Raw genomic sequence first — 22,728 nt, forward strand, 5'->3', positions numbered from 1 at the left:
AGATTTTCCTCTTTTTTCTGATATAGAAAACTAGATCACGGTTTGTTTCCAAAAATATCTTGCACAAGAAAATAATTGTAATACACTGCTTCTCTCACTCGAGTCACAAAGCAGCTCATTCTGTCACCTGTGGATTATTGATGTGACTAGGGACAGTAAGGGAGTTTGACTTCAAATAAGTGCAATACAAAATACGTCACACGATATTCTGTATGAGCAGCTGCCCAGCTTATACATACACTGATGTTCCAAGTGTTACTCCTCCCCAGGCAATGAACTGCTTGTTGGAGAGAATAGGTGGGATGTCTGAGCAGCGAGCAGCTGTAGACACAGGTCTGTTTTCCTCAGATTCCACCTCACCTCTTATCAGAACTTCATACTGAGGCCCTGATGGCAGCACAAGGATTTTCAAAGCACTGTAAAAATAAAATAATAAGTTTAAATCCCACCATAGAAGGAGATTACACAAGAAAAACAAAACATAACTGAAAAAAAATTATAGATAGACCTTTTAAAATTACCTTAAGAGGAAAATACAAACACTTTTTTTTTTTTCTAATTTTATGACAAAGGGCAGCTTTAGGCATAGCAAAGTTTAAGTCCTTTGGTTTGCAAATAGGCACGCCACATGTATTTCAAGCAAACTTCTGAAGTATTTCATCTGTAAATGGTTCACCTAAGTGTTTTGAAGACTACAAGCCAGACAAATTATTTTTAGCCCATGCCGACTTCTCATTATTTTGACAGACTAATTTCAGAAAGAAACAGTCTGGCTGTTTCTACTTACATGAGAGATGCCTTTTGAAATATCTGGGAAACTTCACTGAAGTTTTACTAGTGTGAGATACCCAGGAGTGTCAAAATTAAACTCTATGTCCTGTTAGCATTCTAAGCAACACACTCAAGATTTTTCTTCATTTCCTGGGATTGCTGTGAGATAGAAACACTGGGCCCACAGACAGGGAACCAGCCACGTACAGCTGTCTTTTCATGATACAGTCTCTACCTTGTAGGACGCAAGCACAGTGCAGATGACTCCTGCCTCCTTCAGGCAGAGCAGAGAAACAGATGAATGAGAGCGTCATGAGTAATAAAAAAAAAGAAAGAAATGGGCTGACACTGAACAGGAAAGCTGGGCCTAAGTGGCAAAGAAAACACAGAAGAAACTGGACACACTAAAAAGCCACACACACAGAAGAGGAAACAAGAAAAAAAATGCTGTCTAATTAAGGGTGACAGAAGCCAACAGAGAAATAAAACAAAAAGCTAAAGTATATAGTGAAGGAAGTGGAGACTGAAAGTATCTTCCATGAAAGTTTTTCATGGAAGAAGAGCAAAAACCATCAGAAAAACAAAACAGAAAAAAATAGGAAAAGAGGCAGAGGGCAAGAAGGAAATCAAGCTTTTAAAGAACAGGCTGAAGGACTTACTACAGCACAGACTCACTTACAGCCAGGAATGAAACTCATGAACTGTAGCTGTCACTGAACTCCTACAAGCCCTGCCCCATCAGTAGGAAACGTTAACTCTGGTTACTGCTTTAGTCAATTTACTATTTTGGCACCATTTGCAAGCAGACTGCAAATTTTCCAACCCTACTGAGTACTCTGAGCCTGTAAAGCAAAGCAGTTATGCATAATGCCAAAGGAAAGGGAAGAATAATCACTTGGTGTGCCTATACATTAGTAGCACTCTGCCATTAGCAAAGAGCTTCTCTTTGTTTAATTTAAGGCATGGGGTAGGCCCAGTTAAGCTAGACAGTGAAGCTCAACATATTTTGGGCAGATTCCTTTGTCCGTTCTTGCTCTATTAGAGCAGAAACTGGAAAACATGTAACCAGAGGAAAACCTGCTCTTGGTGAAATGAGTCAGAGGCCTGCATTGCCAAAAACCTGCCATGACACCACAACAGTCACTTGAACCAATCAAGTCTGTTGCACTGAATGAAGTTAGATGGGTGCTAACGTGGACACACACAGGTGCTCACATCTGCAATCAGAACATGTACATTGGTGGTGTACAGGATTTACAGCCTAACTTTAATTTGGTTATGGCAGCCAACATCAATGAATTTTTTTGATCCTGGATCTGTACTTAAGTTTTTTCATATGTAAAACAGAAATAATATTTCCACTGTCTCAGTGGAGTGAAGAAGAGGGAAGTACTGAAGGGGCTGCCGAAGATAAGTATGCTAAAGCTGTGCTGTATTTCAGAAAGAAGTACCTTATAAAGGGCTTCAGGGACTTAATTTATTCACACTAAACAAGTCTCAGGACATCTGTTGATCTGTGATGGGAAGTATCAGCTACTCAATTAAGCTACATACAGTAGAAGAGGCAAGGAATCTATGGAACAGGTGAAGCCTACCAAAAAATCTACTTCGTAATGAGTGAGGGCTCTCACAAAACCAGCTGAAGTCAAAGTTTCCCTTGTAAGTAAAACTTTCAATTTGTTAATGAATTTAAGGTCAAAAGTAGCTCTGTTTAAAACAGGCAGCATAAAATCAGTTATGTTACCTTTCTGTAGTCGTTCTGTTTTTTGGAAAAAACAGAACAGTCACTTCTCGTTCTTCTCCAGGAAGAAGGAAAAGATCCTCAGGTTCAACAGCAAAGCAGCTGTCCTGACTTGATGTCTGAAGGTGGACAAGGGGAAAAGGGTTGGTTACTTGTTTTAAGAGAATAAACACTGCTGCAGCATAAAATACAATTTGGTTGTGCATCTGTTATACATCAGTTGCGACAATTCAAATGCACCTGGCACCTTCAGAACTTTCCTATAAGCCTGCACTACTTCAACTCTCCTAAAAAGTTGGACACTGTAATACAAATAGCTCTAAAAGAGGCATCTGAAGGCACCAACTGTGTACAGAACACCGAAGGGGCCACAAAGAGATAGAAAGAATTTAACAGCAAGTACAACACGGCAGTGGTACACTATTAGTGAAGTGCCCTCACTAGTCTCAACGGTGGTACCAACCATTACTGGTACCAATTAGCATCCAGGATCATCATGTTAATGTGGTATTTGTGACACTAGTCACGCATCCTATTTCCATAGCCTCTGCTCCAAGTAATGATGGGGTTGAAACCCGCTTTTTTATTCTTTAATGTAAAAGGGGACTGACTACTCCTTCTGTTGACTTTGGAAATGCGCGTTTCAGACGTGTCTAGTTTCCTTTCAGCCTGGGACCATACTTTCCATGGATTCTCCAGAAAATTAAAGAGATCACATATCTGATAAGAACTCGCTTCATACTTGAGTTGGCAAGATGTTCACTGAAAACTAATACAGCTTTGGTAGAAAAGAGATGTTTCCCACTGCTAATATTCCTCTTTTCTTTACTCCACTAGCTAATTAACATCTGCTGCACAGCACAGGATTCATTACTTTCACATATGCATTATCCACTTGTTAAAATCTATTTGTTAAAAACCACAGAAGTATGTTTGTTAAAACAAATATAACTGAAGCTGAGCAACAAAACTCCCATAGGCTTTTCCCAATAACGTTAGCTAATCTCTTTGCTGTGTTTCATTCTCTCTGTACACTTGTAACCCTTCTGTAAAACCACCTAGTTGAGCTAGGATCCCAAGACTCTGCTCTAATTCCAATAAAATGAAGGCACAAAACTCATGATTTCAAGATGGAGAAGCCAACCTACCTTCACCTTCAAATATACACCAATGTTTCCAGCATTTTTCAATGGCAGCTGCTGTTTGGCTTTTGAACCCACGTTAGTAGACAGATATATTGTCTGGAAAATGTAAAGAGGTATGCATTTGTGTATGAATGGATGCATATATATATACACTCATATTTTTTACATATTTATAAATAATAAACACAAACATTGCAAAAGAAATAGGCTAGGAGGGGCAAACTACTATTAAAACACACTTTATAAATACATGCAAACCTGTAAGTCCTTTGGAGCGTGTATCCTTGCTGTTCCAGCTCTTGCTCGGAGAGGTATACTTTTAATTACACTGCTAGGTCCTGGACTATCCACTTCCAGGTCAACTCTTGCCAAGAATTCATCCGCTGGACCCAAGGAATCTAGGAACAATTCCATGAGTAACAAAAGCAAGCAAGTCTGCTCACAGCAAAGGCCATTCCCATGGATGAATGGCTCACTTCGGCTACTGTCCAATCTTAACATATCAGTGCGTGGGGATATTAACAGCAGCTCTCCCCATTATCCTGGCAACACTTTTTTCCTTTTAAATGAAGTCTCACAGGATTTTAACCTTTCTGGCAAATGTGGCTGAAAATGTTCGTAAAACAAAAAAAAAACCAATCTAAACATACTACTCAAACTAGCTGATAAATGTACTATTTCCTGTTTAGGAAGACAGAAGAACTCAGAGGTTTCTTCAAACTTCTTATCTATTTTGCTACCAGTGATGATTTAATTCCCTCAGCAAAAGGAGTAAAGCGAATTCCACACATCTTGCAGCAGGTAACCACTCTGTACAGCTTGATACTGAAGTATAAACACCCCTGTTAATCTTTTAGATTTATTTAAGACACAGACGCATTCCACCTCCTTCAGTTACTAAAACTGAATGGAGTACCCAAAATATTAGGACAAAGCAAAGATGGAATGTTTCATTTCAAATTTGCAGCCTGTTCCTGCAAGTCAAACACATGCATACAACAAAAATAAAATGTGTTTCAGTTGAAATGAAAAATCAAATTGCTATACCTGAACAAGAAATTTGTTTCTTAGGTGCATGGAACAGAACCCAAACTGTTAAAGCTTCAGGATCCTGAAAAAGAAATTGGTTAACTTATCTTTGGGGAGGGGAAAGAATTACTGAGAAAAAAAAAAAAAAGAGCTAGCAACAAAACTCTACTGCTCAAATAAGCAGAATCCCCAAAAAGCATTACTGTCAATCAGATATTGAGAAGCATCATTTCAGACAGCATGGAACTGGAAGAATCAGTCAGCTACAAACTACTCACCTGCCCATCACAGCTTGCATGTATCACATGATTTACAACAGATGGAGCTGCTATCTGAGAAGCTGCATCCATCGGAAGCGACTGTTCATTACAAGGATTAACTGGCTCCTTGGAAAAAGTGAAGCAACGCCAAGCTACTGCATTCTGTCAAAGAAAAGTGTTAAAAGCATTAAATCTCTTCTCATCACTAACAATAATACTGACAAAGCTGAGAAATACAAGCAAAGTTCTGAATGAATCAAGTAGTTTGGAAAAAACAAGCCTGTAATTTCAGTTAGTGTGTGATAGTTCAGCATACCCTCTAAAAATAGTCAGAAAACCCTCTGCTGTAGACGAGCTGGAACTGGTTAGTTTAAGTCTTCGAGAAGTTTGGCTGTACAAGACCAAACGTCACTAGTCACCAAGAGGACCTGATCCAATCTTAACAAAAGACCAGTCCTTTCTCATCCCCCCAAATAAGGGAAGAGAGCAGCTCTATCCACAGCACAAACCAGCAGCCAGTCTAGCCAAAAATACGAAATCTGCATTGCACAGGGATGCAGATAAGTACACTGCAGCCTATAAGACAGGCTGTTACTGTCTAGTGGGAGACAAGGTTGGACAGAGTGAAGAGTCCTACTCCTGCAGAGGAAGAGAGAATACGTTAAACTTGCTACAAAGCCAGATGTTCCACTGGAACAGCAGCGTATGTCTCCATCTTCTCAGAGGGAAGGATTAGGCAACACAGTCCTTTTGCTGTCTGCTGCCCCGTGCTCTCAAATCAGGCAGCACAGAGGCAGCAGCCCATGACTGGGCTGCAAACAAAAAAACTACACCAAAATTAACAAAAAACAAACTATTAGACAAAACCCCACACCTATCCCAGAAGCATTTTTGTTGCTACCATTACAGCTGACTCAGATTACCACCCTAAAAAAAAAAAAACCCACTATTTTTTTTTTCTTGGGAATCTTACGTGTAGTGTCCAGGGTGTGTTTCTTACATACAACAAAGCGTTTTGGTATTACAGTCCAATATCACAAGCAGTTAACTTTTACATCCACAAAGTTTACTGTACTTACAGCATTAATAATAAGCCTAATTGGCACGAAAGCATGGGTTTTGTTGATAAGTTTTAGTGGAAGAGCCTTCCAACTGCCAGAAGTCAAGTCACCAAAATCCAGATAACCTCTTTTTCCTGTTTCCACCTGGTTTTAAGGCAAAGCAGAACTTATAAGGAAGGAAAACCTCCAAAACATACTATCATACAAAAATACCAGGAAAATAAGGATGTTATTCACCTATTCCATCCTCTTAATGCTACACCCACATACAATACACACCTCCTGCCCCTGGTAGGAGGAGCCCAAGAAATATATTTCCTTCGATAGCTAAATGGATATAACGCCTTTGGACATCTCCCAGTCACTTCACCTCAGTCAATTAAGCCCATCTTAGCACATGATTTATCCACCAAAAACCAGTACACAACCAAATTGGTTTGGCTAATTTAAAATAAAAATAAAATTAAACTATGATTTTTGCTAGCAAGTAAGAAACATCAGTTTTAGTTTTTTCTTAACTTTTAACTTGCTAAGATGACATTTTAACTATTTAAGTAGTAATTAATTTTTTGTTCACATAAGAACACTTAATTGTCATGATCTGCTGCAAAATACAACTTCTATTTGGTACATTTTTCCCAAACTCAGGAACATAACAAGATACAGCATAGGGTTCAGTTTAAATATGAATCAGTTTGAAAGAACTGTACCATGAAGAACATGGAAAATAATGGATTTTGTCAAAATGCATAAAAAATTTATTTAAAATTAAATTAAAATCTATGGAAGAAGCATTAAAAACTACATCCATGTATATTCAAACAAATAAAAAAAAACACCACACAAAGCAAACTAGAATATCATTATTTTAAAATACAGACTTAGCCCAAAGCACATTAACAGACCACCTTAAAATGTAAAAAAATGTTAGTTGCAGTTAGTGACTGAAAATTTTATTTCTATGAGCAATGTCACGGACTATCACATCATTTGTTCAGTCACCACCAAAAGTACCATGGAGCTCATTTCTGCCTATCCATACTCTTAAATTTAGGACTACATAAAACCGGATTTAAGTCTTAATGTCATCCTGTCTCCCACCTGATTGCTCTTCATGATACAACACAAGACGAAGCATTTTGTATGTTGACTAATTTTTAATTCATCCAAAATAAGAAAATATTCTCTATAAATAAGCTGAAAGTAACAAGAAACCAAGAAAAATCCTATTTGCTGTAAAAAATAAAGCAAGTCATAGAATTGGAAATAAACGCTGTTACATTTTAATGCCTGATGGTATCCAGCACAGCAGGTAATTCAAAAGCTTTAGATGTTTACGGTCTCATCCTTGCTTTTAATAACGAAAAAGCAATACCTTTCAATTTACTCATTTCAGACAGGTGCATAATAATTGTTCATTCCAGCTAGGTGTTTTTCCACAATTGAAATGTTCTAGATACTTACATAAGTTTCTCAAACATTCTCCTACATTCCCAGCCCACTCCAAATACAAATCTCATCCTCCTTCGAGACCTTACAATGTAAGAGACCTTACCTTCCTATTCTTTTCCGGTGTCACTGAGCTATTAAAACTCTAACCCAAAAAAATAAACCCACCAATAAGCATGTACTTACTTCCAAAATGGGATTTTCAGCGACTGCTGTCAGAACTACCCTACTTGCCAAAGCTTCTGCCTGAACGATTGTCTCGGCATCTGCAGAAACTGGCCAAGATGAAACATTGAGAATACACTGAAAGATGCCCGAATGGCAAGGTAAGAATAGTATTTGCAGATCATTGGTAGAGTAGGCTCCTACGATGGTTTTGTTCTTGAAAACCAGACACTGGTATTTCACAGGATCCATCTGAAAAACAAAATCACTGTCATTTTCAACATTTTCAACATTTTCCTCTTGCCAGAGGACAGCTTCTTTCAAAATAGGACAGTATCTGGCACTACTGCTCTACAAAGACACTCTGCATATGTTTTTGCCCAAAATTAATTATTCCATCTTGATTCTGCAAATCATAGAATCTTCATATTCATCTCCCACTTCCTTTCTCACTCAACTGCAGACATTTTCTTTTCATTTAAAGAGTTAGATGAGCCAGCCTGCAAGTTGATGGGGATTCTCTCCCAGATCCAGTAAAAGATTAACGCTGGGATTATAGTATTTATTATATTTGAAAGTGAATTCATAATTAAATCCCTGATTTCAGAGACAGAACAGCAGCAAAATATGTGAACAAAGCCAATTCTACTTGGTGGTTTCTGCCATCAAGGATGGGAGAGAGGGGTACGGTGGAAGAGTAAAGGTGTGGCGGTGCATCTCCCCCCTAGCTCCTGGACTGCTCTACCGCCTAAGAAATCCCTGTCAAGCTTGGCCACTGTGCAGCGAGTGTGGCAGCAAAGCGTCCATCAACCGCACCAAACGTTCCTGCGCTGCTCAGGTGGGGAACAGCACTAACTGTACTGGGAATTTGGTCACCTGATCACGGTGCATAACAGGAATTCGACCACCTGTCCATGGCGGGCAATAAGAACAGAACAACTAATAACTCTGAAACACATCGAAACTTGGGCGAGTCAGCACCAGCAATTACCGGCACTCCAGTAATTACCAACCCAGGTCGTGGCCAGGGTAGAAAGTTACTGATACCTAGAGTCAATCACCCCGTGACCCTACAAACAGTGGTCCCAAGTGAGGCCCTTCGAGCTCTCCTGGACAGCACTGGGCTGTGCCCAGCATCCCCCTCTGAGTGGGGCACCTCTCAGAGCTCACACACTCTCATGTTGATGAAACTAGAGGGCTGTCAATGAGTGACAACAGGACCTGGGCCGATACCCCTCTCCCTGAGGCTCAACCCTTGCCCACTGAGAGATGAAAAGGCGTCTCTTACTGAACTCAAGGGGAAATTTTAACAGGTATATACTTTTGTGTATATATGTATCTCTATCTCTACATCAGTGTGTGCATGCAATTTCATTTTAATAACTTTGTCAGGTCTTTAATTAAGTAACATTGATTAATTGATGATTTTTACCTAACTTAATCTTGTGATTTATCTTAATAATGTTAATGAACCTTAAATTACTGCTATTCTACCTCAAATTGCTGCTATTCCCAAATTATACACAACAAAATCACCACACCCTGATATCTACACCTAATCCCTTCAACAAACCATTGGAAAAGTTTGGGAATAAGAGCGGACTAAGCCTCACCTAGACTCCTCCCTGAGGAGGAGTTTAGAAACCACAGGGATCTTACTCTGAACCTTGTGACGCAGTGGGAGCACCTCCTTTACCTTCTCTCTTTAAGACCTCCGTAAACCACACCAACCTGATTCTGACTCAACTTCCCTGACCCCGTGTAAATCATTTCCCCCAATCTACGTGTAAAACATTCTAACCCAACACTAACTGGATTTCCCTTTTGTATACTTTCTCCATGCTGAATAAGTAACAGAGTGGACCTTGCCATAGAATTCTGTTCAGTCGTATTTTCAGAAATTCGCATTAAAATCGCTTTCCCCTCCAGCATCCATGACTGTGATCTTTTAGGCAGCCTAAACCACTCACTTTGCAACAAATGCAAAGGTCAGTGGATGGAAGTCACCAGCAAATCCTAGTGCAGATGCTTTAAAGTTTCTGTTCTGAACGTACTCATAGATTTTGCAGGAAAAAAACCAAACCCTCCTGATGCAACAGAATCTCAGATTTGAAGAGCTGTATGGGAGTCCCATGATACTGAGTGATTAGAAAAATATTTAATAAATCTTAACTCCCATATGCCCATGTATATACACAAACACAGAATTGTGGTTTGGTGTTTTTTTAAAAAAATATTCAGAGAAAAAAAGGAAAAACAGAAGTCATATTCCTGAAAAGACATGTGGTATATCTGCTGGAAAAATATACCTAAGGAGGGATACGATAATTATTTAAGACTTATAGGCAGCAATATATACAAAGTCCATTATTTCCCAGTAATAAGGGCCATCAAACAAAACCAGCAAGAACTAGATCTTAAAAAAAAAGGAAAAAACCAGTAGTGCATAAAATCCACAACTGAACAGAACTGTGGACAACAATACACAGTTTCAAAACATTATCTAGTTAAAGAGCGGTCTGCCAAAAACTAGTAAGAACAAAACCAACATCTAGCTCCAAAGTTCTCAAACATCAAACTACCAGAAGCTCAGAATATACTATGCTTGTGCTGCTGTTACAGTCTTCTCTACTCAAAGTACTCATCAGTAAAGGAAATGAAATTACACTGATGGACCTTTAATCTAACTCATTCTCATGTACTTGAGATCTTTCACCTCTGGAACTATGACAGAAGTAGACAGAATTTAACAGAATTCAAGTAAAGGTGCCCCATCTGTGGCCTACAAGCTATATAGAACCCGCAGAACAACCCATCCAGCTTGAAGCCTGCTCCAAATACTTCTCACTCTCTGTCACACTTATCCCCATTTCAAGAAAAATGGGAGCAAAGTGCACAAAATGTTTTAGCACTGAGTCCTCTGCATGAACACTTTCTTTGTTAGGGCTGACTTTCATGCATACATAGGTGTAACGAATAAGCAGGAAATTCAAACCTGCCACGCCATATGCATGCAAAACACCTCTGCAAGTCAATCTCCTCTTGTGCCACTTGCTTCTCTACGCTTACTCGGGATGGGTCAGATGGCCTGGCTCAAAGAGGGTGGCACTGCTTTTGTGCCTATTAGCTGTGAAATGGGAAACTATCACAAATGTGTACAGAGGGCTCTATTTTTACGTATGACATCTGGCAAGACTGCAGCATTATTCCCATAGCTTTGCTAAAAAATTTCTTACCTTCTCCCCATTAACGGAAACGCTGAGTATTCCAACGTTGACCTGTAACCACCGTTCAGTTGGGTTAAAGATGCTGAGAACAGTCTGTGACGCAATTCCCACGCAACAGGCATTAGGGAACTTCAATTCTTCTGGTACTTTTACATGTCCTTTGGAAGGAAAATACGCTCCTGTTAGTTCCAAGTACTCAGATGCAACTGGGCACTCAGGTTGCCACTCTGTCAAGTTTATAACCTCATTTGACCAGTGCTTTGTTACAGCAAGGAAACGCTCGACTCCTACAGTTTTCAGAAAAAATGTTTTCCACAAGCCTGATAGTCAGAATTTCAATCAATTGTTCGTAATTTGCATCTTACTTGAAGTTCTACTGTAAGGAACAAAAAAACACTTAGGGAAACAGCACATCCTATGCAGACACTACACCACAAAGTGTATTCATATACACACACCTCAGACAAAACACTCTTCAGAATTTAATCAGTACTACTCAGAAAACATGAGCATCAGTACTTCAACATCTTCAGGACATTTACACTGACCAAAATCTCGTTTTTTACCAGAGTATAACTGTTACCTAAAAAGGCACTCAGGCATTTTTTTGCTATAATAAACACTGTCTATTCCAAAAGCAGATTTTTGCTGTAGAAGTCATCAAAAGTTATCACCGAACCAAAAAGAAATTCTCCTTTAAATGTTTTACTTCCAGGAAGTCCTTACTTCTAAAATATTCAGATTAACAGAGGAATTGCAATGCTATAATTACAACTCAAAACTCAAATGGAGATAAGAGTTCTTTGGCATGCCAAGGATGAATCTTCATTACATCCAGAAGCCCACTAATGGGTGCTTATGTCAAATGAAAAATTTGACTTCTCAGTTAAAGACACACATAATCACTCAGAGTAGTTTTATTGGAAAACTTGTTGCTCAAGTAATTAAAGCCACACACTCTTATTCCCCTCCAAAAAAGAAAACTCAGCACAAGTATGAAGGTGAAAATATAAACTAAGACTAGCATAACTGGTAATTAAGTTCAAAACCTCATTTGCAAATATCTAGTTTATACTTCATAGATATTCAGAGTTCAAAAACATGTACAAAAACTTGTTATATATTGAACACATGTGAAGTGTAATATTGTTCACATTTTACTATTTTAAAACCCACTAACAAGATCAATGATTTACAAAAATCAATAAACAGAAAATAACCTATGAACTGTCACAAATTCAAACTTTCAACCTTGCTAGCTTGTTATTTCATCAGAAAGAATTAGTCAAGAAATAAGCATAGCAAAAGAACAACACTAAAGAAATGATAGGTTAAAAGAAGTCTTTAAAACCACACTGAGTCACTAAGGTTGGAAAAGACCTATCAGATCATCTAGTCCAACCACCAACCCAACACTACCATACCCACTAAACCATGTCCTCAAGTGCCATGTCTACATGTTTCCTGAACACTTCCAGGGATGGTGACTCCACCACTTCCCTGGGCAGCCTGTCCCACTACCTGAAGTTTTTCCTAATATCTAATCTAAACCTTCCCTGTCACAACTTGAGGCCATTTTCTCTTGTCTTATCACCAGTTACCTGAGAGAATAGGCCACCACCAAATTCCCTACAGCCTCCTTTCAGGTAGCTGTAGAGACCTATCAGGTCTCCCCTCAGCCTCCCCCAGGCTAAAGACCCCCAGCTCCCTCAGCTGCTCCTCCTAAAACTTGTTCTTCAGACCCTTCCCCAGCTTTGTCACCCTTCTCTGGACATGCTCCAGCATCTCTATGTCCTTCTTGCAGTGAGGGGTCCAGAACTGAACACAGTACTCAAGGTGCGGCCTCACCAGTGCTGCCTGGACATGCTCCAGCATCTCTGTGTCCTTCTTGTAGTGAGGGGCCCAAAACTGAACACACGATTCAAGGTGCAGCCTCACCAGTGCCCAGTACAGGGGCACAATCACTTCCCTACTCCTGCTGACCACACTGTTCCTGACACAGGTCGGGATGCCATCGGCCTCCTTGGCCCCCTGGGCACACTGCTGGCTCACATTCAGCTGGCTGCCGCCCAACCCCCCCAGGTCCTTTTCTGCCTGACAGCTTCCCAGTCACTCGTCCCCAAGCCTGTAGCGCTGCCTGGGGTCGTTGTGACCTAAAGGCAGGACCCGGCACTTGGCCTTGTTGAACCTCATGCAAGTGACCTCAGCCCAGAAATGCAACACTAATTTGCACTGCTTAGTCAAGATACAGAGAAACAGCAGCAAGTACAGAAGGAACTTGGTGTCTTGTCTTTCCCCTTCATAACCAGAAAACATCTGAAGCCCTCCACTATCCTCCTTGGATTTTTTGGCTTACCTGACTGACTGTATCAATTCAGGCTGGAGACAGCAATGTGATCTACTTTCCAGATAAAACACAACTGAATTTCTAGAGCATGACCTGTCTCGCCTAGCACGAACTACAGCTAGGATTTCTCTTACTCCTGTGAAAGACAGTTCTAGATCCTTTACAAACAAACACAAAACCACTGAATGTTGAAGAATACTGAAATTCTTCTGGATTATGAACAACTTCTTTTAAGACCATTAAGAGGACTATAAGAATAGACATTAATTTCAGAGAACAACGTTAAACAAGGAAAAGTAGTTAGTGGCTTTTTTAAAACAAAAAAGCCTGCATAAAGAAAAATTGGGGTTCCACTCAGTAGTCATCTCAGTTTTATTTACTGTAATATTAGCATCACCATTATCTCCCTTCTTGTCTACAGCTGTATTTTAAACACACTTACCAACACCAGGTGACTTCAGCAACTCCCACTCATTTCTACCAGCTCCAAGAGGTTGTCCAATACATGATTTTATATTTAAGATATTCTTGTTCCAGGAAGCAGAGTGTGGATTACCAAGTGAAGCTGCACCCAAAGAGCTCGGACCAATATTTGGACCTAAAGGAATTCCTATCACAAGTGGATTCTCAACATGTCCTGCTGGGATACCTGAACAAGAAAACCCTGGTGGAAGACCAAAACCTGCAGAGCTGCAGCTATGAAACTGAGACAAAACTGTATTTCCAGTAGACGGTTTATTTCCCAGATGCTGCTGTGCAAACGCAGTTGCTGCAAGAGAATGTCCTGTAAGCAACGTCGGAACAGAAGAAGGAATTGCTTGACTCTCAGAGGTAGTGACATGGGATTTAAAGCTTGAAATAGGAACGCACTGTTCACCAGATGAGTTTTGACTGAATGGCACGTAAGTGCTTAATCCAGGATATAGCGGCAATACATTCAAGGATGGTAATCCTTGCCCCTGTGCTTTACTTGTTTGATCCTGCCACACATCTTGTGCATCAGTGTTAACAGAAAGTGGCTGGAAGTCGCAGAATTCACTTGGTAAAGCTGGTTTAACATGGTCTAGCTCCTTCTGATTTGCTGCTACATTTGAAGAAATGGATGCAAGCTGCTTTTCATCCTTCAGAAAACCGTCCTTGGACAGCTCTTGACCCAATACATCATCAAGCTTTCTTTCAAGACCAGCAAGTTCGTTTTCTTCTGATTTCTGGTCAGTACTATGCAGTGCTTCTTTTCTAGTTCTTTGACATGACTGGTCATCTAGATTTTCATGTGCATGTTCCTGAGAAGGAGTTGGACTGGCTCGAATTATTGTTGTGCTCAGTTCACCAGCATTTTCACTCTAGTAAACAAATATAATACGCAGTATTAGGAACTTCAGAAAAGCAAATAGGGTACAAAAACAAGACAGACCTTAACACTGGTATTGCCATCCAATATAAATAAATGAACTTTGTTGAGTCTTAGACTGAAATTTGGTTTTTGTAACATCTGTGGCTCCTCACCTTGAAAAAGAAAACCTGGAACTTCAACCTGTTTGCTGTTTGAAGTCACATTCTAGATAAGTATGCTGGGTCTGGCTGGGCTGGAGTTATTTCTTCATAGTAGCCCCTACGGTGCTGTGGTTTTAGATTTATGATAGAAACAATGTTGATAACACCAGTGATTTAGCTATTGCTGAGTAGTACTTGCACAGTATCAAGGCCTTCTACATTTCTCTCTCTGCCACTACAGAAAGTAGGCTGGGGGTGGGCAGGAGGTAGGGATGGGACATGGTCAGAACAGCTGACCCCAACTGACCAGAGAGAGAATCTCCCCCTTCACTTACTAAACTGCCTTTACGTCAACCCAACCTTTCGCCCCTCCAATTACCTCCTCCATCCTGCCATAGGGGTGTAAGTAAGCAATTTCGTGTGTGTGGAGGGGACAAGATTAGAGCTTCCACAGAGCCAAAACTGTTTGACTTTCTACAATTCAATAAAATCATCTTGTGGGAAAGTAACTGTACTATGAAACAAACCTAATGGAGCAAATCCCTAAACTCACTGACAGGTTCATAGACATCATTATTCCAAAGAAACAGAAACCTGCAGTATATTTTATTTATCATGTTTGGATCCAATACTGCAAAGATTTTCATGTTTAAAAATGCATGAACCACACAATCATGTAGGCTGCAAAAGACCTTTAAGATCAAGTCCAACCATTAACCCAGCACTGCCAAGTTCACCACTAAACCCCGTCCCTAAGCACCACATCCACACTTCTCTTAAATACCTTCAGGGTTGGTGACTCCACCACTTCCCCGGGCAGCCTGTTCCACTGACAACCCTTCCAGTTATTTTTCTTAATATTCAATCTAAACCTCCCCCTCCTCTGAACTTGAGACCATTTCCTCTTGTCCTGTCACTTGTCACTTGGGAGAAGAGACCAACCCCCACCTCTCTGGAACCTCCTAAAACGAGCAGGTCCCCCCTCAGCCTCTCCCAGGCTAAACACCCCCAGCTCCCTCAGCCGCTCCTCATAAGACTTGTTGTCCAGACCCTTCCCCAGCTTTGTCACCCTTCTCTGGACACGCTCCAGCATCTGTGTCCTTCTTGTAGTGAGGGACCCAAAACTGAACACAGTGCTCAAGACGCAGCCTCACCAGTGCTCAGTACAGGGAGTAAATCACTTTCTCAGTTCTGCTTGCCACACTGTTTCTGACAAAATCAGTCCTAACTAGCAGCATCCAAGTGCGGTATAGACTATTTCTCTATATATTCTTCATGACTTTCTCAAAACCAAAGGTTCTTTCTAATGTTTAAGTTTCTTCTGACAAGAAATGGGAATCCGCAAGTATTCTAACAATTCCAAGCATACCAAGTCCACTAACAAAAAGTTGACGTAGTCAGGTATTGAACCTGTACTTAGGGTTCCTAGTAAAAGCTAGGGACCTAGAAGCAGTAAGTTACAGTAACATCATAGCAGGCAGAATCATAGAATCACAGAATTGTTTGGGTTGGAAGGGACCTTGAATATCATCTAGTTCCAATCCCTCTGCCATGGGCAGGGACACCTTCCACTAGACCAGGTTGCTCAAAGCCTCATCCAGCCTGGCCTTGAACACTTCCAGGGATGGGGCATCCACAGCTTCTCTGGGCAACCTGTACCAGTGCCTCACCACCCTCTCCATGAAGAATTTTTTCCTGATACCTAATCTAAACCTCCCCACTTTCAATTTAAACCCGTTACCCCTTGTCCTGTCAACTACAGCCCCTTGTAAAAAGTCCCCCCCAGCTTCCTTGTACGATTTTTTGAGAAAAAAAGAAAACACCATACTACTGAAGACATACTTGCCAGTTCTTTAAGAGAAAAATTAAGATGAGTGATCCTGAACCAAATCATTAATCAAAGAGGATTAGTTGAAGATGCATGAAAATGCACTGGTACAAACACTTTCTTTGTGCACTTAGACAAAGAAATTCACCAACGACATTCCATTTCGGCAGGTAGGCATGGTGTAGGTGGAATGAGCAGACCTTACCCTGAGAGCCTTGGAATTTTGATACTTAGAAATCAAGCCAAGAGAAAAAGAAGCATGACCTGTAAATGTGCATACACACAGATACGTTTTGAGGAATCCACTACTGGGTTAACGGTCAAAAGCAGCGGTGATTACACGCTCTCGCGCTGTTCATGGCTACTAACAACAGCGCTGGCACTAATCGGGGAAGGAGGACTGACCATGAGAGAACCACCCTCCCACAGCTGGCATCACACTTGCCAGTCTTCACAATACAGTGGATGGGACTCCAAGTATTTCCCCTGCCAACCTAAAAAATTAAGGGGTTCTTTAGATGTATTACAAAGGTTAATTTCTTCTTGAAGTCCATCCAGATCACAGATTCCATTTTCAAAAATGGAGTTTCAAAATAATTTTTAAGAGTTTCAAAACCAAAACTAGACAGCGTGGTATTAAAGCAATCACACATCAGCTCAGGACAGGTGCTCCTGTGTCAGAGTTCTAAGGTAGAAGAGAGCTACACAAAAGGATGAAGAGTGTAAAGGAATTGTTCAGCTTGGGAGGCAGGGAAAGGCATGGAAAGAAGGGGAAAGGCCAACATTTGTTGTATTGTTGTAGAAAGTAAGCTGCAAGCTACAATCCTTTAAAAAGAACAGGGCAGCTGCCTGAGGCAAGATGGCTCACCAGGCCAAATCAACCAAACAAGAGCCAATTATCCTAATCAGCGTTAAGATTGCAAGTCTGAACAGAAGTTTCACTCCCGGAGGACATTCCTTGCTAAAGCAGTAAGAACAGTCAGAATGACTGACAGGTAGAAAATTACATTTTCAGTCCTGAAAAAAAGGTAAAGGTAAGGTGCATATTTATAACCATTTGTCCAGAAAAAAAAAAAAAGGTGCCAAAACCAGGAAAAAAATTCTCCATACACTGAGGCTGAGCAGAAAGGAAGCCTCAGGGGTGATGATGAAAACAAATACAGATCCTATAAACTACTACTGGAATACTGCACTGCATTCCAAGAGCAGAATGATTTAACAAGCAATTGGGGGGGGAAGGGAACAAAGGGGAAAGACACACCAACTCTACCTTTTTTCAAAAGTTGGTAGCTCTTTGAATGTTTTATTATGTTCACATTCATGAGTTAGTGCATTTAACACAATCTATTTCAGAATTAAAATTTCTTTAACTCGAGAGTGAGGGAGAAGCAGAACACCTTTTCCTTAAGTACAGCACATCCTAAGCTCTTTCCAAAACCCTTAAGGTTTTTCTGATTTAGAATTATTCTGATAATTTACAGATTTGGTTTGGGGCTGAGGGAGACGTGTTGTTTGGTTAACACGTATTTACAGTTCAAGATTTTCTTACCCAGTATGTCTCCGGATCATGCATCACAGCTGTGTTCTTAAGGGTACTGTCAGACCCAGAGACATATGTCAACCTGCTCATGCTAGGACTTGAGTAAACTGACTGAGGTAGTACACTCTCTTTGCGAGAGGATCCCTGACAACGGGACGTGCAAGTAAATTCAGCTTCAGACCTGAAAAACAGATTCAAAGTAAGTCAGTATTAGAACATATTTCTAACACTGCCCCCAGGAAACATCAATGCTACATATAGGCTATACTATTCTAAAAATCAACTTCCTTAGACATTCTGTTTAATAAAGTCTGCAGAATTAGAAATCAGCTTTACCAGTCCTGGCGTTGGTATACATAAAACCCATTTTCATCAGTTATAAATCTGGAAGGCAAAGCATCAGAGTTCCCCAACTGAACTCAGATACTACCATGTCGTGGTTTAACTACTGAAACCAGCACATAAGGTCACAGAAACAACACATCTTATTAAAAGAAAAAAGGTGAATCAATATACCTATGTATCTAACTAGATGGAAGAACATCAAATCAAATCATTCAATATGCCAGGCATCACCTATTAGTATTTCCTATTCACTGCTGACAACACGGGATCTCTCATGACTTGGTCAAACAAGAACAGACAACATGAAACAAAGTCACCGACAGTTTTAGCTAGAAATCCTAGTGTCATATAACATGCCTGCAGAAATACACAGGCTTCTGTGTATTTTAGCTTCTGAGAAACGCCAGACAGCCTGAAATTCTAATATCATGTACAGGACCAACTACAGTTAAAAATCAAACAGTGAACTTAAAAGTTAAGGCAAAGAAATCAGCTGCCTCCTCTTTTTAGGAGACTGTATATAGCCACTGGCTACTGGCCATGTTTATATGTTAAGACTACACAACCAACTTGGTTGTAATCTTTTAGTTTAACCAACTTGGTTGTAATCTTCTAGTTTATGTAACACTTATTGCTATGGCATCTCATTTAAAAAACACTGCCCTTTCAGATACTAAGAAGTTGCAGTTTCAAAATACAAAGTGGTCAGAAGCAATACAGATATTTCTACCCATTCCCTCTCACAACAAGCAGCGCTACGAACCAGAGAATGAAATTGAGGGAAATACTTACAAGCTTAAAAAAAACATTTCTTCAATGGTCTATACAATATCAAGCTTTGTTATCATATAATTAACATCATAACCCCCAACGAAGTAGCTTTTATTTGTAATGGATGAACTACAGTGTAACACTAATAAATAGGAGTATTTTATAGCTCCATCAACACAAAGTTCTAGGTATCTAAGGTATATGACTAGCTAGCAGGCTGCATATTGTGCATTCTTGCATTACTGGCTAATCCTGAGCAGAAACAGCAGTGCTCCTATTCCAGCATCTGCCTCATCAGGCCAGTGAGGAAAGCAGAAGTTAACTACTTAAAACTGCTTCCCCATACACAGAAGAAAAGCCTGCAGAAAGCTTAGTCTAAGAATGAAGTCTTAGCCTCAGAAATGTCTTCTGTAAACTGAGATCAAGCACAACATTCACAGTAAAATGTGTGATCCCCCAAAAACCCTCACAAAGCATTAGTAACTCTTACAGCCTGCACCCAGAAGTTTACCCTGATAGTGCTGCTCCCGAAGTATCACTAGGAGAGGAGTGGATGAGTGGTGACGTGGAAGGTCTGAAGCTGTACTGCTCATCCTCTAGAGGCTGCAAGTCACCTTCAGGTGGAATGGGTTTATGCTCTGGTAAATAAACAGAATTTGGCAACAGTATTTATTTAAGCACAGGGAACAAGACTACTGTCAGGAAAAGCTTTTTCCAAAACTGGTTACACCTACATAGATTTACTTACCAGTACTACTCTGGAAAGCTGGAGAGAGCTTCTGAAAAGATACATGTTTCCCATTCCCACCACAAGCAGGACGGGCATCCGTGTTTCCCACCTCTATTTTTGCATTTTGCTTCTTGTCATCACTGTTCAGTTTCTGCGTAGGCTCTGCTTTTGTAGGACTTGCTGAGACATATTTACTAGATGGCTTGGCAGGTTTTACATTGCTGAGTGACAGTGTGTTTCCTGTACTTCTTTCCACCACAGCATTAAATGGTTCAGGAACAACATTTGTTGCTTGATCTACTGTTTCTGTATCTTCCCCGATACATCTACTAGCGAGATCACTGGTCTGGTAAGCAAGCAGATTTCTCTGTACCCCTTCCAATTTTGCTGCTAAAGGAATTCCACGTGTCTGTGACTCATTTCCAGTACGTGGGGTTCGGGTATCGAGTGCATCTGATCTAAGATCAGCATCCACTGACTGTAAATGTTTACTATTTCCTAAATCTGACAACTTTTCTGAATATTTAACATGATTTGCAGTTACATCTTCATGGTTGGGAACACCAGACAGACTAGAGAAATTCCGAACATCATTTTCTTCATTAAAATAATCCAGAAATCGCTTCTCTATTTCTTGCTGCTTGCTATGATTATCTATCAAGTCTTCTGCAAGGGTATCCTTATTTTTATCTTTGTCCAGTAAAAAGTTATCAGGCACAAGGTTCTGGGCAGATGCTTCATGTCTCACAATATTCTCATACTCACTTTCATGTCCAATCTCATCTGTTTTTTTGAGGTACTTTTCCATATCAAATGCACTATTTTCCACACTGCTGGATAACACCTGATTAGCAGAGAGTTCTGTCTCTTGAACAATTCCAGGAAGGAAACATGTTCTTTTACTTTTATTAGAGAGTGCCATCATCATAGCAACTAGCTGGGAAGGATCAGCACTGCAGGAAGCATCAGCAATAGCAGAGGCAATCGTGCTAATACTCAGGACAGAGTCAGAATGATTAGATAAGCCACCTTCAAACTTGTCTTCACGAATTCCATCCTACAACAAACCAAAACGAGTTAAGAACCAAATTAAGAAGCTTTTGTTTAGTGTTTGGGTATTTTTGTCGTTTGGTAGGTTTTGTCTGGGGGTTTGGTTGTTGGGTTTGGTTTTTTTTTAATTACTTTACATTTTGGGATATGGCAATATACTAACATTTCTATTGTCACGCATTTAATCGACAGTCAAGAAGGAATACTGCAGTAGGTGTAATTCTCACTGTACTGACTTTTTAAGCTTACTCTACTATTTTTGTTTTTAACGATATCAACTAAAGATTGCCTGCTAGGATGCCTCAATTCCTGTAAAACACTTAAAATCCTAAGATGTTTTAATTTAATTGGAAGAACTGAGAGTAAAATACCATCAGCAACAAACACAGCAGAGAAGAAACTGCCAATGACCAAATACACACTTATCTTCCCAATTAACTTTAAACCACCTTCATCAATGACAAGGATGATGGGGCAGAGCACACCCTCAGAAGGTTTGCCCATCATACAAAATGGGGAGGTGCAGTTTATACACCAGGAGAGTGGGCTGTCAGACAGAGGGACCTGAACATGCTGGAAAAATGGGCTGAAGAATCTCACAAAGTTCCAAGGGAAACGCCAAGACCAGCACCTGGATAATCCCATGCACCCACACAAGCTGAGGATTGACCAGCTGGAAAACAACTTGGCAGAAAGGACTTGGGGGTCCTAGGAGACAAAGTTGACCACGAACCACCAATGTGCCCTTGTGGCAAAGGAGGCCAGCAGCATCCTGGGCTGCAGTAAGAGAAGAGTTGCCAGCAGGCTCAAGGAAGTGATCCTTCCCCTGTCCTCAGCACTGGTGTGAACACACCTGCAGGGCTGGGTCCAGTTATGGACTCCTCAGTACAAGAGAAGACATGGACATACTGGAATGAGTCTAGTGAAGGGCCACAAAGATGAGTAAGAAGATGGAGCATTCTCTCGTCATATGAGAAGAGAGCTGGAACTGTTTAGCCGCAGGAGGAAATCTTATCAATCCTATCTCCCTGATGGGGAAAAGAGAGGGACAGGGAGAAGGAAAGAAAATGGACCCAGACTGTTCTCTGAGGTATGCAGTAGGAAGAAAGGAGGCAACAGGTACTATCTTAGATACAGAAAATCGCATTTAAACATAAGGAAAATATTTCTAATGTCAACATGATATAACACTGAAACAGGTTGTCCAGAGAGGACCTATATAAAGTCTCCATCCTTGGAGATATTCAAACTGTGACCAGACTTTGGTCAACCTACTCTGTTTGACCTGTTTGAGACCCCACCTGGAGTGCTGCGTCCAGCTGTGGAGCCCTCTACATCAGAAGGATATTGACCACTTGGAGCGAGTCCAGAGGAGGCCACGAAGATGATCAGAGGGCTGGAGCACCTTTCCTATGACGAAAGGCTGCGAGAACTGGGCTTGTTCAGCCTGGAGAAGAGGAGGCTCCGAGGAGACCTCATTGCCGCTTTCCAGTATCTGAAGGGGGCCTACAAGGGTGCTGGGAGAGGACTTTTTAGAAGAGCCTGTAGTGATAGGACAAGGGGTAATGGGTATAAATTGAAAGTGGGGAGGTTTAGATTAGATATCAGGAAGATGTTCTTCCTGGAGAGGGTGGTGAGGCACTGGAACAGGTTGCCCAGAGATGTTGTGGATGCCCCCTCCCTGGAAGTGTTCAAGGCCAGGCTGGATGTGGCTTTGAGCAACCTGGTCTAGTGCAAGGTGTCCCTGCCCATGGCAGGGGGGTTGGAACTAGATG

The 22,728-nt window shown here is 40.7% G+C and overlaps 1 protein-coding gene across 1 annotated transcript in view; it reads right to left on the reverse strand.

Annotated features, from left to right (window-relative positions):
• Window positions 1-239: 239 nt before the first annotated feature.
• The window catches only part of CEP192 (centrosomal protein 192kDa), a gene marked incomplete at its 3' end in the record, with an annotated part of 38,958 nt that continues 16,469 nt past the window's right edge, over window positions 240-22,728 (reverse strand). The window contains exons 14-26 of the mRNA XM_010154194.1: window positions 19,922-20,960; window positions 19,685-19,811; window positions 18,067-18,238; window positions 13,638-14,538; window positions 10,858-11,006; window positions 7,643-7,873; window positions 6,026-6,151; window positions 4,965-5,108; window positions 4,705-4,768; window positions 3,916-4,055; window positions 3,661-3,753; window positions 2,516-2,631; window positions 240-416 (exon numbers count right to left, since the gene is read on the reverse strand). Coding sequence (XP_010152496.1) covers window positions 240-416; window positions 2,516-2,631; window positions 3,661-3,753; window positions 3,916-4,055; window positions 4,705-4,768; window positions 4,965-5,108; window positions 6,026-6,151; window positions 7,643-7,873; window positions 10,858-11,006; window positions 13,638-14,538; window positions 18,067-18,238; window positions 19,685-19,811; window positions 19,922-20,960 — 3,479 coding nt within the window. The remainder of the gene's footprint in view (window positions 417-2,515; window positions 2,632-3,660; window positions 3,754-3,915; window positions 4,056-4,704; window positions 4,769-4,964; window positions 5,109-6,025; window positions 6,152-7,642; window positions 7,874-10,857; window positions 11,007-13,637; window positions 14,539-18,066; window positions 18,239-19,684; window positions 19,812-19,921; window positions 20,961-22,728) is intronic.

This window comes from Eurypyga helias, unplaced genomic scaffold, assembly GCF_000690775.1.
Source record: "Eurypyga helias isolate BGI_N326 unplaced genomic scaffold, ASM69077v1 scaffold32376, whole genome shotgun sequence".
In the NCBI taxonomy this organism is placed as follows: domain Eukaryota; kingdom Metazoa; phylum Chordata; class Aves; order Eurypygiformes; family Eurypygidae; genus Eurypyga; species Eurypyga helias.